Genomic DNA, 17,947 nt, shown 5'->3' on the forward strand with positions numbered 1-17,947 from the left:
TTTTTCTGAGTGATTTATTGGAGATGAGAGTCTCATGGACTTTTCTGCCTAGGCTGGCTTTGAACCACAATCCTCAGATCTCAGCTTCCTGAGCAGCTAGGATTACAGACATGAGCCACCAGTGCCTGGCCCTGCCCCTACTTTAAAGAACTCCTGTTATATCCTGCCTGTTTCCTTCTGACTCTCAGTGCATTTGAGCTACTCTCGAATCCCAATTCTCCATTTTTGCTGTACTCTTAAGAGCATCTTGTTTTATTATTATTATTATTAAATAGTTGTACAAAGGGGTTACAATTCCATAAGTAGAGTTGTGAGTCCAGTGCTTCTTGCTCTCTTGATCAGTGTTACCCCTCCTTTTGTTCTCTTCCATTTCCCCCGTTTTGTCCTGACCCTCAAGTTACATAGTTCACTTTGTACATAATATGAATTGAATATCATGACTGCATTTACTTACCCTTCCTTCCTTCATTTCTGTGCTCTCCCTTTACCCAGCCCCCCAGACATGTTTTCATTTTCTGGTACTGGTACTGGTTTTGATAGACAGTTATTCAAAAGAATTATGCTTTTGCATCCTCCCCACCCCACCTAATCTACCCTCCTTTAGTCAGTTTGTGTAAATGCTCAGAGGCCTGCATATGTTATCATGCATAGTTGTATTTTAAATCTAGCTTCCACATATGAGAGAAAACATGTGCTGTTTGTTTCTCTAAGCCTGATTTACTTCACTAAAACGTGATTTCTTCTAGTTCCATCCATTGTCCTGCAAATAATATTCTTTCTAATGAATGAGTAAAATTCCATTGTGTATAGGTGCCACATTTTCTTGACCCACTTATCTATTGTAGGGCAGCTGAGCTGTTTCCATAGCTTGGCTGTTGTGAACAGTGGAGTAGTGAACATAGATGTAGAAGTGTCGTCCTCTCTTCTTTCAGTTCTGGAAGTCTCAGATCAAGGTATCAGAGGGCTAGTTCCTTCGGAGCCTCTCAGATTGAGTGGTCGTCCCTACCTCCTCCTAGTTCTGGTGGCCTCTGGCCGGCCCATGGCTTGTCTGTGTTACCACTACTGTTTTTGTCTGGTGGTCACATGGGTCTTTCTGCATGATCTTATGTGTCTTTAAATAGCCACTAAGCTTAGGCATAGTTGGTTACCACTCTCCTCTAGGAAAGGACTGCTGAATGGAGTCATTATCCATCTTGTCGACCTTCCTCCATGGGCTGATTCCAGCATAGCTCTGGGTGGTTTGCATCTTGCAAGCTCCCTGCACTATAAACATGGGAAAAACAAAACCCACAGACCAGCTGTGCCCAGAAATGGCAGCAGACGTGACAAGTAGGAAATAAAAGTCAGAATTCTTGATCTGCTAACTGTCATGGGAAGGATTTTTCTTTCCTTTTTCCCCCCTTCAGTATTTTCTTGGCCCTGGGCAGTCCAGAGGCCAAACACAGAGAGTAAGCTGAGGCTCAGCCAAGAACAGAGGTGGCAGGGTTTGTGCATCCTTCAACCCCTGAGGCCGATCTTTATCAGCCACAAGGGTGCCTAGTGTGCTGTTGACGTGGCCTTGGGGGTGGGGAATCCACGGCGCACATCCTGTTTTACTTCTTTGAATTCGAGAGCCCTGGTGCAACGTGAAAACATGGTGGTCGCCCATCAGTTCACCCAGTGGAGCAGGGTCTGTGCAGATGCAGGAATAATCTAATGTATGTCCTGTCTTCTGGGGCCACAGGCTCAGCCCTCTTCATGTGAGAGGGAGTGTCAAGAAAGATCCTTTGAGTATATAATGTTAGATGCAGCATCTAACTGAAGACGAGCCTTCCCTCCCTGAGGGCTCGCTGTGGACCAGAGTCCTTTTTCTGTGTCATAGGTGATGATTAAGTATCGCCCTCCTTCAGCTTTCTTCTCCTGCTCTTAGCTTGATTCTCCTTTTGAGGCAGTCTTTGAAAGCTATCCTGTTACAACTGCTAAATCTTTCCCTTTCCAGATCAGCCCTTTCCTCTACCTGTTTATTGGAGTGTATACTGTGGCCCTGACATCACCCAGGTGTCAGTGCTCCTGTGAAAATGACCTTAGAATGTGCAGCCAGGGAAAGTCCAGTGCAGTTCAGCCTAACTGAAGCTCAGTGTGCTGTTTATGTCAATTGAACTTAAGGCTTATTTTGTTTGCTTTGTTTATAAGTTACATAGGCCTTTTGGCTAGGACATGCAGACAGACAGACAGACAGACAAACAGACACACACACACACACACACACACACACTCACGCACGCACGCATGCACGCAGTTCAATACTCTTTTTTTTTCTGGCTAGTGCTCTACTACTTTAGCCATATCTCCATTCCAGCTTTTTGCTGGTTGTTTGGGGATCAGAGACTCAGGGATTTATCTGCCTGGGCTGGCTTTGAACCATGATCTTCAGAGCTCAGCCTTCCGAATAGCTCGGATTCCAGTTGTGAACCCCAGGCCTTGAGTTTAACTTTACTTCCTCCTCTTTCCTTCCACCATAGGCATCTCTTTATTGGGTTTCGTGTTGGCCACACTGGGAGAATTGACACTTTGTACCTAGTGATTTATTTTAGGCTTTATTCAACTTGAACCTATTGTTTTGGCTCATCCTAGAGTTGCTTGTTTTGTAAGTCTCCTCCTGATGGCTGCCTTCCATGGAGTCCATGTGTTTTGTCACACTAGACAGCATGGATGGTTTCCGAGCAGAATATGACTTCATTTGGTTAATAAAACACTCACCTTTGGCCAAAGAGCACCAGATTCCTGTCTGCTGGAACTCTTCAGTGGAATTGGATGTAGACTACTTCATTTCATCTAGCCTATGAGGAAACTGAGGCTGGGAGAGATTCAATGACATGACCACAGTCATGGAGCGATTACCCCCTGGAGCTGGAACAAAGACTCCCCCTTTTCCCCCTGAGGCATTTTATTGCTCACAGCTCTTGGCTCTCTGGCTCTTACTCAGCCAGATTGAGAATAACTGAGTCAGAAAGCACCCTGTAGTGTTTTGTGCTAGGTTGCTATGACCAAGTACAGAAACTGGGTAGCTGAAAACAACAGTTATTTTCTCACACTTCTGCAAAGAACAGAAATTAAGATTTATGCACAGACAGGCTCCCTTCAAAGCCCAGGGTGGGTGTGGCAAACCTTCACTTGCCTCTCCCCAGTTCTAATGGCTGCAGACATTCCTTGGTTCATGTCTGCATCACTTCATCTCGGTGTCCCTCTTTGCATTGCCTTGATCTTTGTGGCTGTGTCTTCTGAATGTGCTTACACAGACACTTGTCAGCGGGCACAGAGCTCATCAGGTAATCCAGAATGACCTTTTCACAAGTTTCTTTCTTTTTCTTTGTTGGGTCGATCATGGGACCTGAACTCTGGGCCTGGGCACTGTCCCTCAGTTCTTCAGCTCAAGGCTAGCGCTCTACCACTTGAGCCACAGCACCACTTCCGACTTTTTCTGCTTATCTAGTGCTGAGGAATCAAACCCAGGCCTCATGCATGCAAGGCAAGCACTCTGCACTGAGCCACCTTCCCAGCCCCAAGTTTTTTAACTTAATTACAGCTGACTGCAATAATCCTCCTTCCTTAGGAAGTCATGCTCACAGGTTCTGGGATGTGAACTCAACCTTAAAAAATGCCCACATGCCAGTCACATGATCCCTGCAGCTTCTCTTTGACAAACCTCATTGAGTTTTGTTTCTAAGTTAAAAAAAATTTTTTTTAGTCCTTTTAATAGCTAGTTGTATATGTTGCTTTAAGACCCAAAATAAACAAAAAACCCATCCAAACTCCTGCCTTCCACATGGAAAGTTTTTTGCATTTTTTAAGTCAAATGTTGTAATGCCACCATTTTCTTTGCCTCATAGAACTTTGCCCTCCATGTGAAGAAAAATAGTTATATTTCCCTTTCATTCCTTTCTCACTTGTAAAGTTCCTTGGTATATTTTATATTTATTTAAAAAATGAATTTCAGTTGTATTTGTGCTGTGTGTGTGTGTGTGTGTGTGTGTGTGTGTGTGTGTGTGTGTGTATGTGAGACAGAGAGAGAGAGAGAGAAAGAGAGATCCAAGGATCATAGTTCAAAGCCAGCCATCCAGGGCAGAAAAGTCCCCAGAAGGCTCTTATCTCCAATGGACCACTCAAAACCCGGAAGTAGTGCTGTGGCTCAAGTGGTAGGGTGCTAGCCTTTGAGTCCAGAGAGGCTCAGGGATAGCACCTAGGTCCTGAGTTCAAATCCCATAAATGGGGGGGGGGGAGTGAAAGAAACTGTACTCTTCCTCCTGTCTTAGTTGAAGGATTGTTAGTTTTCTTCCAGGATCTACTTAGCTCCCTTGTTCAGCCTTCTAGAATATTCTTTTAATTCCCCTTCCATAGAGTGAATCCAGACTTCATGTTCTTTGGGATTGTTCCTTAGAGGATCCCAAACTTCATTCAGTCCCTTTCCCAGCATGCTTTACAAAAGTAGCAGACCCCTTGAGGATCCTAGCAAAATGAAGAGTAAGCTATTTACCCTAAATGGTGAGAAGAGAGGGAGGCTGAAATGATTACATTTGATTTATAAATTGTTCTGAATGAGCATAGCTATACATAGCCTCACTTGTATATCTGTAGCCAGGGAGATCTTAACAGCATTATGTTGTCAGAGAAATGATCAATAGACACGAGTGTGTATAAAACAGACTTTGTAACAATCAGAGCACAACATTGTAGGGAGAAAGCTAGAATTAGCATTTGTGAGGAGAAATCAGCAGATGCTCCCAGGACAAAGATCGAAGGAGTGAGCTGTTGTTGGGGACATTCGGGGGTCAGAATAAGCCTGCTGTAAGGGCGCCTCCTCCAGCCTTTTGAAGCCAGGCCATGGGATCACCTTGTCATTACCTTTGAACCTTGTAGACTGCTCCCAGCAGCACCTGGGGCCTGGGGCCTTCGTAGGAGGCTTGGAAATGCCGTTTCTGGCAGAACTTTGAAGCTGTTGTGCTGATCTGTGTGTGAATGAACACTTTTTCCATCTTTCACCGACAGGCCTGAAGGCGGGGGATGAGATTCTTGAGATCAACAATCGTGCTGCCGGCACCCTGAACTCCTCCACGCTCAAGGATTTCCTCTTGCAGCCTTCCTTGGGTCTCCTGGTGAGGACCTACCCTGAGCTGGAGGGAGGAGCGGAGCTGCTGGAGAGCCCGCCCCACCGAGTGGACGGCCCTGCGGACCTCGGCGACAGTCCCCTGGCCTTCCTCGCCAGCAACCCAGGTATGGCTCTGCACAGAGCTGGCTGCCAGCCCCAGGGAATGGCTCTGCTCATTCAGCCAGGGCCCAGAACGTGCGCGTCGTGTGGCTCCCACATCTCACACGACTTGCCATCTGTTGGGAGGGAGAGGTGGGGTGATGGTAGACCCCGCACTTCCTGTTGAAACATCAGAGGGACGGGGGACATGCTCTGCAGTAGAACAGCTGCTTTGCTGCAGACCTACTTGGCTTTGTAACGCTCCACTCTTCCTCATTTGGAGACGAGCACATGTTAGAGGCTCCAGCTCTTGGTCATGGCTAGAGATATGGAGACGTCGTGCTGGCATTCACAGAAGGTGCTGAGCCTCGAGCCGGCCCTTCCCAGTGACTGTGCCCCTGACCACCGAGGCCAGCTTCTCATCCTGTGAGAGCCGAGATGCCTGGAGTACAGGCGTTGTGTTGGGTCTAGCCTGAAGTCTTGAGTTGATGCTCTTCCCCCTCTCCCGCTTCCTCCAGCGATCTCATTTTAACAGGAGAAGCTTGGAATCTTCCTGCTTTGGAAGTCTTCCTCACAGAGTTGTTTCCTTCTCTTGGGTTCTGACCACGTGACCCTCTTCATACTTGCTTGTATCTCTTTCTCCTTGGCTTGTTTGCCAGGACTGTGTTACTTTTTAATGCTTGTATATTTTTAACTATGCTAGGGATTTGTAATTCTTGTTGGGCCATGGTTCCATTACCTGAGCCATGCCCTTAGCCCTTTTGTTTTTAAACAAGTTCCTCCTAACTTTGTGTGGGACTGGCCTGGAACTTGTGATCCTGTAGCCTTTGCCTTTGGATTACAGGAGTGTACTACACTGTGGCCTTCAGGTTATGTTCTTTATCTTTGTTTCTCTGGCTCTTTCTACATTGTTTGCTAGAACGAACTGTTCAGTGAGTAAGTTCTTGAAGGGGGAAAACCACTGTAGATGATTGTCACTTGTTCTATGACCTGGTTCTGGGTCTGTGTTGATTTGGTAAGTTATATCTTGGAATTATCTTTCTTTGTTCAAAACTGGGGTTTTCCCTTTTTTAAGTTTCAACGTCTTGAGTAGTAGATACTGGGAATTTTCCTGTGATTATTGTTTTTCAAATCACCTTCTGAAGCCTGCCTGGCTGACCAAGAAGCCCTGTGCTCCCTCTTTTATTTGTTCAGTGGCTCCTTTGGAAGGGTCTGAGGAACTGAATCATGAGAAAATGGATAGCTCCTTGTTATTGTTACTCCCCAATCTGAAAGAGGCAGACAGACAGAGAGACAGACAGACAGACAGACAGACAGGAACTCAGGAATTGCATTTGCTAGGCAACTACTCTGCCACTTGAGCCACACCTCCAGCCACCCTCAGTGACCCCTCATCTCCCCACACATCCTGTTACATTCTTAAAAAGTGAATTGTATACCTCCAATAAGAGAATGGAGACCACGATGCTTTTCTTTCATATGACCACAAGAGGGCACTTGACCCCATAAACTCCGCTCGCAGCTAGTTTTTTTTTTTTAATAGTATGACTGAGACATGGATTAGATAAGATTATTTAAAGGATTACCTAAACAATTTTATAAACACAGGTATATGTGTAGTATAAGTCACAGTGTATATTCAGCTGAGTTTGGATTTCCTTTCCTGTCAGAGCCCTTCCTATGAGTTACACATGTAGAGCAGGGATTAACAAGTACAATGTATAGACCAAAACCCACTGGCTTGTTCTGTAAATAAAGTTTTCTTGTAACACAACCATATCCACTTACTTACATCTCATCTCTAGCTCCTTTTCCTATCATTGTGGCAGGACTGAATAATTGTGCTAGGACTTAGGGTCTGCAAAACCAAACAAACTAAAATGGCTTGCTGTTTCTATGGTACTGTGGTTTGAAATCAGGACTATTCACTTACTAGGCAAGTGCTGTCTCAATCCACAATTTGTTTCCTTAAATGTACTCACTGTTAGTGATTCAGTATTTATTTGTTTATTTGTAACCCTTGTGCTGAGCACTGGTGGCTCATGTGTATAATCCTAACTACTTGGGGAGCTGAGATCTGAGGATCATGGTTCACAAAGTTCGTGAGACTCCTATCTCCTAGTAACTGCCAAAAAGCTAGAAATGGAGCTGTGGCTCAAGAGATACTGGGCCAGGCTTGAGTGAAAAAGTTAGGAGATGGTGCTCAGGCCCGAGTTTGAATCCCAGTATTGGGATGTGTGCTAGTGCACACATACATACATGCACACATACACACACAAATCTTGTATATGTGCATGTGTTTGAATCTTTAATTAAAAAAGCACATTTGTATACATGTATGTCTGATCTGGAAACAGCGGCGCATATTCGGTAACCACAGAAGCCTCTTTGCCTTCTGTAGATGGTGCTGATTCCTGTTCAACAGCCAGCTTTAGAGGCAGTGTGCTAAATGGACTAACCTTCCTCTTTACATAAGATCAAAACTGCACTTTTGGAGCCATCTTTAGGCAATTTAGTCCTTCCTTTGTCTCCCCCGCCCCCCCCCAGTTAAATGGTCATACCTTGAACCCCCGGCCCCTGCTGCCGGTTCACTGTTGCTTCTGCTTCTTCTTCCGGTTTCACAGTGAAAGATAAAAGGAGAAGCAAGGAAACGGGATAAAATAACTCGCACGATTGTTCCTTAATGAGGCAGAGGTTAACAGACTCCCTAGACATCTGCTGCAGCCATAGACAACACCGCAAGACACACAGCCCCAGGCAGGCCGCCCTGCTTCCCCGTAACTCAGAATAAGGGACTTCCGTGGCGTGGCAGATTTGAGGGTGGAAGTGGGAATCACCTTGGACATTGCCAGCTTTCCTCCCCAGGCATTCACTGACAGCCTGGACAGAGAGCGTGCTCCTGAGTGGCCTAGGATCCCGAGGGACCCCTGTGCACTCGCTGCTGTTCTGCAGCGAATGTGGAAGCCAAGCGTGCAGACTGCAGCTCCTCCCAGAGCCCTGGCCCACGCGTGATTTCTTTCCAGCTTGGATTCTTTCTGGAATTTCCCTCCCTCCCTCCCTCCCTCCCTCCCTCCTTCCCTCCCTCCCTTCCTTCCTTTTGTTGTTGTTATGCTGGTCCTGGAGCTTGAACTCTGGGCTTGGGTGCTGTCCCTGAGCTTTTGTGCTCAAGGCTAGCTCTGCCACTTGCCACAGCTCCACTCTGGCTGGCTGGCTGGCTTGCTTTCACTTATACACTCTCTCTCTTTCTTTCTTTCATTCTTGCTTTCACTTATACACTCTCTCTCTTTCTTTCTTTCATTCTTGCTTTCACTTATACACTCTCTCTCTTTCTTTCTTTCATTCTTGCTTTCACTTATACACTCTCTGTCTTTCTTTCATTCATTCTTTCTCTTTCCTTTCTTTCTTCCTTCTTTGGTAGTTAATTGGAGAAAAGAAAAGAGTCTCACAGGCTTTACTGCCCTGGCTGGCTTTGAACCACAATCCTCAGATCTCAGCATCCTAAGAAGGATTACAGATATGAGCCACCAGCACCCAGCTTTGGACCTCTTTCTTATATAGAGGTCTGTTTCTTCTAAGTAGAAGGAAGCATCAAGGCTGGGTGGCAAAACATAGGCCCTGGAATCAGGTTCCTGGAAACTGAGTTCATTTCAGTGTTAGCTTCATGGCCCTGAACAGGTGATGCCCTGTCCCCTGTATACTCATTTACACTGTGGATCGCTGCCATCTCTAGACAGTGGTAAGAACATGTGAGTGTTGAGAATAATACCTAGCAAGTGCTCAGCAAACGCTTTGTGTCCAGAGCTAGTCATTTATGCGGGAGTGTGAGCATTGTCTGGCCGTAAGCAATCAATGGCCGCTCTTTTGTGCTCTTCTCTCACCTTCTCCACTTACATCTGCAACCCATGACTTGTCTGAACGTGAAGTGTGTAAAGTACACTTGGCTATGTTTTCCTTTCCAAGTGAGGAAGAAGGAACTCTGCAGTCGTGGCTGCTGAGTTCCCTGGGCCTCTTCAAAGCTCGTGACTCACTTGGTGCTGGTGTGTATTTGTTATGGCGGTTGCTTCTGAGACCCACTTCCTCAGGCCACCAGCTCTTCCTTCCTGGCTATAGAATAGCTTCTTTCTGACCTAGTGGACCAGGACTGTTGGACTGGATGGTGGACGTGCAAACCTCCCATGGATTGTTGGCAACACTCAGGATCTTCACGGAGATTTGTAACCTGTCTGTTAGGAGGCCATGGAGTGCATCCTCCTGTGATCCCCAGTGTGAGAGGAAGCACGTGCGCAGCTTACCATGCTGCCGTACAAGGCCCAGGGTCTGAGCCTGTGGTTTACACCTATGATCCCAACTACTTGGGAGGCTGACATCCAAGGATCCTGGTTCAAAGCCAGTCTGAGACTCTGATCACCATTTAACCACTAGAAGTGGAAGTGGAGCTGTGGCTCAGGTATCAAGTGCCAGCCTTGAGCAAAAATGCTAAGGGACAGCACTCAAGCCCTGAGTTCAAATCCCAAAGCCAATGCCTCCTTCGTGCCTTGTTCAAAACCCAGCTTCCCGCTCTTGGCCATTGGCTACCCATTAGTTCTGGTTGAAATTGGGATGTCCTTTCATCTTTTTTTCTTTTTATTCTGTTGGTTATGGGGCTTGTGGTCTGGGCCTGGACGCTGTCCCTGAGCTCTTCAGCTCAAGGCTACAGCTCAACCACTTGAGCCACAGCGCCACTTCAGGTTTTCTGCTGGTTTATTGGAAATAAGAGTCTCACAGACTTTACTGCTCAGGCTGGCTTTGAACCACAATCCTTAGATCTCAACCTCCTGAATAGCTGGGCTTACAGGCATGAGCCACCAGTGCCAGGCTCTTTTTTTTTTCAGCACTTGTTTAAGTACCGGCCAGTCAAAAAGACAGTTCCTTTGGTGGCTGCTCTTCTGGAAGGAACCCTGTAGTGCAGGGAAGGCTGGCGTGGGAAGTTGTTGACTGCTGTCCATGTGGTTTGTGTGAGGATTCCATAAAGCCTCAGTCTCATGTTCTGATTTAATTTGAATACTGATGTGAATAGCACTATTCAAATTTGGAGCCAGATAATTGTTTTCCAGGTGAGGGCTGTCGTGTGTGTTGGTCTTTAGCAGCTTTTCTACAAGTCAGTACAAGACATTAATACCTCTTCTAAGTTGGGCCAATCGAAAATATGCTTGGGCATTGTCAGCTTTGCCCCCAGAGGCAAATTTCAGGTTCAGAACCACTGGCCTAGAACATGGTATACATGTACCATCCAGTTAAGAAACCAGTCAGTGAACATTGATACATGAAATAAGTGGAGGTCTAAACACTTTTCAAGAAACTTTCCTAAAGCATTTATTGGGACAATTCTAACACCTCTACCCTTTTTGTGGGACCTTTTTTTTTTTTTTTTTTTTTTTTTTTTGAGTCCGGTCGTGGGGCCTGAACTCTGGCCTGGGCGCTGTCCCTCAGCTCTTCAGCTCAAGGCTAGCGCTCTACCACTTGAGCCACAGCGCCACTTCTGGCTTTTTTTTTTTTTTTGCTTATGGTGCTGAGGAATCGAACCCAGGGCCTTGAGCATGCAAGGCAAGCGCTCTACCACTGAGCCACCTTCCCAGCCCCGGGACCTTTTTTTTTGTAACAAGGGAAGAAAAAATTAATGTGTATTCTGAATGTCGCCTACCTCTCAAAATACCTAAAATTGTTGTGTCGTAAGGTGTAGATCATACAATTTACCATTAAAACACAGATAATTCCTTCAGTGATTATATAAAAATTCAACTTTTGGAGGAGGCTGCTGGAGATCAACCCATAACCCTGACCACATAATCAGCACGTGTTCTACCTCTGAGCCATCTCCAGTCTCGTGACATCCTTGATGGGTTTTGTTTTTTTATTTTTATAGTGCTAATGATTGAACTCGGTGTCTTTGTGTGTGTATGTGTGCACTTGCGTGTGCACACACACGCACATACTCGTCCTGGGACTTGCATTCAGGGCCCAGGCACTGACCCTGAGCTTTTGTGCTTAAGGCTAGTGCTCTACCACTTGAGCCACAGCTGCACTATTGTCTTTGTTTTTGGTAGTTAATTGGAGATAAGAGTCTCTCTCCTGTCTGGCTGACTCTGAACTGCAATCCTCAGATCTCAGCCTCCTGTGTATCTAGGATTATGGGTATGAAGCACCGGCGCCTGCATCTTGTACATCTAGGCAAGCAATCTGCCACTGAGCTAGCTTCCTAGGCAAAAACAAACAAAACTTTACCCAAATTGCAAGAATCGCAGATCCTGAGGTATATGTCCCTAGGTTTCAAACCTCCGTTCTGTTTGCCTCTCTTTTCTCAGTTCTGCCGCTGGGATCGGCATTTATTTTATTTTTGTGCTGAATACCACACTCATGTATCTTCTATGGAATTCCAGTTGACCAAACGGAACAAATCAGGTGCCTTGCTTTATCTCAGTATTACAGCCATGGTGCCAGGGCTCAGGGAACTGAAGTAGCTTCTTTAGTCATTTAAAAAATGAGTTATTCCCGCAATTGAGCTGAGGAGAGCTGAGCATCAGTGGTGAACAGCAGGTCCGTGGCATGTTAGAGACAATTAGGAGCAACCTCAGACTTGAAAAATCAGGCCCTTTGATGAGCCCAGAGGAAGCCAGAGTGTGCAGCCAGTCTGCTGCAGGAAGTCTGTTCAGCAGCACTTATTTAACAGGAAACATCTTGTGATTGCCAGGAGAGTCCAAAGCACCTTGATCTTTTGGGGAGAAATTGTCAGCCCTGCTAGATTGGCCTGGCCAGCATGTGCTCCTGACTGCATCTGAGATTAGAAGATGATTTCGGTCAGGTGTTCCATGGAGATTGTCTGTGCCCAGATTCTGAAGACTGCAGACAATCGGGCTGCTGGGAGGGGCTGTGCGGAGCCGCCCGGCTTTATCTTCCTACAAACAAATCTGGTCCAGTGTTTTTGAGTCTTGTCATCTCACTGATACCATGAGCACATGGTCTCTTGTTTGTTTGTTGATAGAACTCGGGGCCATGTGTGCCTCCTAAACTGTGTGTCTTTCTTTCTGTCATTTAGCACATGGGCTGCTTTTGTGGGTAGGCCCTGCTGGAATCAGATTCCTAGTCTCCATTTCCAGAGATATGATTGTTGACGTTTGTCAAATCCAATGTGTGGGGAAAAAAAGCCATTTTGTAGACGAAGAGCTTCCATTTGTATATTTTAAAATATCATTAATGTATAAGCTCACAGGATCTATTAAGTCCTAAATATTTGGATTTTTCTGGATTTTAAAAGTTTGGGGGATTTTTAGATTTTTAAACGTGTGGATTTTTATGGATTTTAATTTTTTTCTCTGTAGGGACCGAAGGCACCAAAATCCTGTAAAATTTGAGAAGAAATTATTTGTCTTCAAAATTTGTTATTTCCCACCAGGTGCTGGTGGCTCATGCCTGTAATCCTAGCTACTCAGGAGGCTGAGATCTGAGGATTGTGGTTCAAAGCCAGCCCAGGCAGGAAAGACTGTGAGACTCCTATCTCCAATAAACTACTAGAAAACTGGAAGTGGCGCTGTAGCTCAAGTGGTAGAGCGCTCGCCTTGAGCTGAAGAGCTGAGGGACAGCGCCCAGACCCAGAGCTCAAGCCCTACGACTGACTTATTTTCCCTCTTTTCATAGATTTATTTGTTAGTGTGTGTATTATTTTTGAGGCAGAGTTTCACTATATAGCTCAAGATCAGCCAGAGTGATTGTGATTCTCTATCTCAGACTCCTGGTTGCTGATTACATGTTTTTCCTCTACTCCTGGCTTGTAGAATGTACTTAGCTCTCTTTAATTTTAGTGGTAGTTTTGTTCTACAATACCTTTGTCTTTGCATTTTAGTTTTGTTGGAGTAGTGACTATTTATTCTGAAAATATACACAAGAGTTTATATGGACTTCTTATAATTATACTAATGTGACTAAAAAGCAAAGCAAAGTTAAGTCAGAGCCTAACAGTTGAATCCCAGGTGTTTGTTGTTGTGTTTTTTTTTGTTTTTCTGGTCATGGGGCTTGAACTCTGGGCCTGGGCGCTGTCCCTTAGCTCTTCAGCTCAAGGCTGGCACTCTACCACTTGAGCTACAGCACCACTTTCGGTTTTTTGGTGGTTAATTGGAGATAAGAGTCTCCAGGATGGGCTGCGAAGGTGGCTCAGTGGTAGAGCGCTTGCCTTGCATGCATGAGGCCCTGGGTTTGATTCCTCAGCACCACATGAGCAAATAGAAAAAAGCCGGAAGTGGCACTGTGGCTCAAGTGGTAGAGCGCTAGCCTTGAGCTGAAGAGCTGAGGGACAGCGCCCAGGCCCAGAGTTCAGGTCCCATGACCGGACCCCCTCTTCCCCCGAAAAAAAAAAGTCTCTGGGACTTTCCTGCCTGGGCTGGCTTTGTACCATGATCCTCAGATCTCAGCTTCCTAAGTAGCTAGGATTACAGGCGTGAGCCACCAACGCCTGGCTCTGTTTTGCTTTTTGAGATAGGATTTTACTGTTTTCAGGCTGGCCTGGAACTTTGAAATTTTCTGCTGCAGCCTCCTAAATGCCTGGATTATAGGCATGAACCACTGTGCCCAAGCATGTCTTTATTAGAAGTCTTGCTTTTCTTAACCAGTCATCCTCTGGATTAAAAAAAATAAAATCTGTTTCTTGGGAAATGCTAGAATTGGAGAATCTGTTTAACACCCATTGTTTATGAATCTCCCACATGGCTTTGAATGAAACCAAAGTGAAGGTGTCCAGTCCAAGTGAATGGAAAAGCAAATCCCACTGTAAACTTACATTGACATGCTGGTGCCGCCTAGAATCTCACTGATGTTTATCCCCAAGATGGTGTGTGGGCTAGACGAGTTACAAAGGTTTTCAACCACAAGGGGAAATAAAAAGAACTCGGGAAACACATTATTATGATGTGGAAGTCATTTAAAGCAAAGGAATGATGTCATCTGTGACCAACAATGAATCCTGTTGGTAGCAGCTTTAGAGATGCCCAATAGATCCTATCCCATGGGAGCTTCAGTCCTGCTCCGGGCTTCCTCGTGCTGTCAGACTGCCAGCCTCCTGTTCCTCCTTTATCTCTATCATTCTCCTGTGCCTCCTCTCCTCTGGGTGTCTTCTGTGTGCTTGGTGCTGGGATGCAGACAGAAAGGTGTCCAGCTCTGACTGCCCCTCATCCCTCTCTTCAGCTCTGTCTGATCCTAAGAAGTATGGTCTGGTCTGTTAGCATCTTGTTTCCCATGAGTTGGGGAAGGATGCCCAAGATAAAGAATTCCTTCCGTGTCTGTAGTTAGAGCCAAGTCTGGTAATAAGAAAAGGTGGAGTAGAACCTTGAAGAGCTCTGTGAACGTGTGTCTGTGTTGGGGGCGGGGGCAGCAGTGTTTTCATAGAAGCTCAGGGTGTCTGGAGAAGCCCCTGGATGGCCAGGACACTGGCCTCCCACTTGAATCTGTTTTCTGACCATCTTAAGGGCTCAGATTTCTTGGAGTGGGCTACTGTCCATTCCTACCTCTCCTGCTTTCTATGAGGACTGAATCTCCCAGCCACCCAAGGCTTCCTACTGCTGTGGGACAGACCACTCCGGGACTGCCTCGTGCGCTTGTTTCTGTGGCCCACATGGCACCATGATGTCACTTCTTTTGGTTGAAGCAAGTCACAAACCAGCCCAAAGCCAGACACAGGCCACAGGCAGGAGAGACCTCTGCTCCCCCCCCATCACTGTCCCCCCTGCCACCCACCCCCTGCCACCAACCCCATCACCCTCCCTCCTTTCACCCATCCCCTGACACCCCCTTCCCCGCCTCCTGTCACATTCCTTCTTGTCACCCCCCATCACCCACCCCCTGCCACCTACTCCCGCCACCCTCCCTCGCCTGCCTTCTTGTAGCCCTTGCAGACTGCCACAGCCGTGCTGCGCCTCTTTTCTTCCTCACTTCCTTCGCAGTTATCCTTAGTCAAGAGCACAGACAGCGTGCCATGACAGGGGCCATAGAGAACCTGTGGTTCAGAGTGAGAGCTACGCACAGCTATTGATGATTGGGTCATTAGTATATTTTATTTATTAACCTTCGTTATATGTATTAAAGATAACTTTTCTTAGTCCGCAGCTTTTTTTTTTTTTTGGTCTTTCTGGTCCCTTTTCACAAAGAAAGGTTTTAATGTTCATAAAATGTAACTTTCAATGCTGCATGATGTATATTATACTTGGCTTAAATCCTTCTTTCAGGGTGGAGGGCTGATGAGGGGGGTGGTGACGGGCAAGATGCATTGTGGGCCTGTGTGCACGGCCAGAGTGAATTCCCTCTTAAATAATTAACAGATGCTAAGAAAATAAAAAGAAACCCATTCTTTGCTCTAAAACAACCAACTGCATTTGCAATATTTTCTTCATTTTTTGTTTTATTTTTTACTGAGCACATAATAATTGTGCATACTTGGGGTACCATATGGTGTCTCCATACATAGATAGACTGTATAATAATGAGATTGAGGTAACTAGCAAATCCATCACCACGGACATTGATCACTTCCTCTCTCCTGTTTTGAAATGTACCTCACTGTCAACTGGATTTGCCCGGCTTATTTTCTTCTGTAGCATTACTCTGTGGGCTGTCTGTACTCTGGTTTATGCCTACCCAGAGCTGGTTTTCATGACTGGGTGGGTGTTGAGACCCTGTTACGTTTTTTCCATGTGGGTAATCCCCTGTGGTAGCAACGTTTATCAACTGTTCCATTCCTTCCCCTCATCTGTAGTGTGCATCTGCTGGCATCTGCTCTATTCATGTTTCCTTGTACGGGCGGGGCTGCTGCTGGCTGGCTGTCCTGTCACCCTGCTCTGCCCTGTGTTATGTAATGTAGCCTTATCTATTAGTGAAAGCACTCCAATCTTGTTTTTCTTCTTTCAACTGTCTTCGATGTTATTGGCCATTTGCTCTTTTATTTAAAAGCCAAAACAACTTAGTTCCAAGAACAGCTACTGGTGTGGCCTCTATGAACATAGATTCTCCTATTAAGACATAATATTGTGCCTTAATGGAGGGCTTTTGTATAAATTGTCAATCCTTGGGAAAACGTATATTCATAAACTTTGGTAATAGGGTTTGAAATACATTCATAGATCAAGCTTAGTAATTACAGATGTTACGTCTTCCGTTTCTGCCTAAGTTTACTGTGTTTGATCATTTGTAGACCTTCTTTCCATATGCTTTCATCCATTCTTAATCCTTGGCATCTTTTCTTGCACATAACATTTGGCTGGGGCTTTAACTTTTTTTCTAGAAGAAAAAATAGAAATAAGAAATTTATTAAGTTTATCTAACATTTATTTAGAAGGCCCATTTATTGTGTTTGCTTTATGGTGTTAGGCTTCTATTTCTCCAGGCTCATTTCTTTTCTTCCTTGTCTTGCCCTCTTCTGGATTGCATTTTTTAAACTAACATTTTTATTAGCATACATGTCACAAGCATCTTGTGACATTTCCATACTTGTTTATATACCCCTGTCAGACGCACCCTCTCCATCGCTCCTTCATCCTCTCTCCCCCACTTCTGAAAACAACTTCAGCAGGGTTTTTTCTTTTGCTCTATTTTCATACATTTATATAAAGTACACTGATTATTCATCCTCATTCACCTTTCCCATCCCCTCTCCCGCACGGAAAGCTAGCCGTTGATAGAAGCTGTTTTACTTTCCTTTTGTTTTTTTTTTTTTTTGGTACATATTACTTGCACAAAGGGGTTTTAACTTGGTATTTCATATGTGCACATATTAAATTTTAGTCTGATGAGCCCCCTCTATTGCTCTTTCTTTCCCCATCCCCCCTATTATTTAACAGTTCTGCACTGCACTTAAAATTTTTCTTTCCCCTTGCATAATCTATTCTTACATTCTTTTAGTAGTAGCTCTTAAAATTTGAACCATATTCTTATCCTAATAGAAACTACCACTGGTCTTCTGTTCTCATAAATCATAAAGTTATTATACAGCACTTTAAGTATAATTGCCCTCAACTCTGTTTTGAATGTATCTTAAGAGTGTTTTTTCTTAACCCTCCCAACCGTGCCTTTTTGGGGCTGGGAGATAGATGGTGGTTTTATTTTATTTATTTATTTTTTTGGGAGTCCGGTTGTTGGGCCTGAACTCTGGGCCTGGGCGCTGTCTCTCAGCTCTTCAGCTCAAGGCTAGCGCTCTACCACTTGAGCCACAGCACCACTTCCAGCTTTTTTTCTTTTTGCGTATGTGGTGCTAAGGAATCGAACCCAGGGCCTCATGCATGCAAGGCAAGCGCTCTACCACTGAGCCACCTTCACAGCCCCAGTGGTTTTATTATAATTTCTTTAAAAAATTATCTTTTAGTTGTACAAAGGGGTTTCAATTCAGCATGTCAGTTTTGATGCATCTTCATCCGTGTCACCCCTTCTGTCATTCTCTCCCTCTTTTATCCCAGCCCCACCCATTCTTCAAGGTTTTGTAAGTCATGATCAACGCTTCATCATTTTAGCTTGTATACTAGATTTTTTTTTAAAAGATTACATAACTATTTTTTCCTCTAAATTACATCTTTAGAGAATTTTCTTTTAGTAAGGTTCTATTTGTGGTAAATGTTCTCATTCTTTGTTTCTCAGAAGTCCTTATTATAGTCTCTTTCTTTTTTTTTTTGTTTTTTTGGGGTCCGGTCGTGGGGCCTGAACTCTGGGCCTGGG

The 17,947-nt window shown here is 45.1% G+C and overlaps 1 protein-coding gene across 1 annotated transcript in view; it reads left to right on the forward strand.

The window, feature by feature from the left end:
• Tiam1 (T-cell lymphoma invasion and metastasis 1) overlaps positions 1 to 17,947 on the forward strand; it is a 350,718-nt gene that overhangs the window by 293,370 nt on the left and 39,401 nt on the right. Inside the window, exon 16 of the mRNA XM_013027533.1 lies at positions 5,026 to 5,250. Within this exon, the coding sequence (XP_012882987.1) occupies positions 5,026 to 5,250 (225 nt within the window). The remainder of the gene's footprint in view (positions 1 to 5,025; positions 5,251 to 17,947) is intronic.

Source organism: Dipodomys ordii, unplaced genomic scaffold (assembly GCF_000151885.1).
Source record: "Dipodomys ordii isolate 6190 unplaced genomic scaffold, Dord_2.0 Scaffold104, whole genome shotgun sequence".
NCBI lineage: Eukaryota > Metazoa > Chordata > Mammalia > Rodentia > Heteromyidae > Dipodomys > Dipodomys ordii.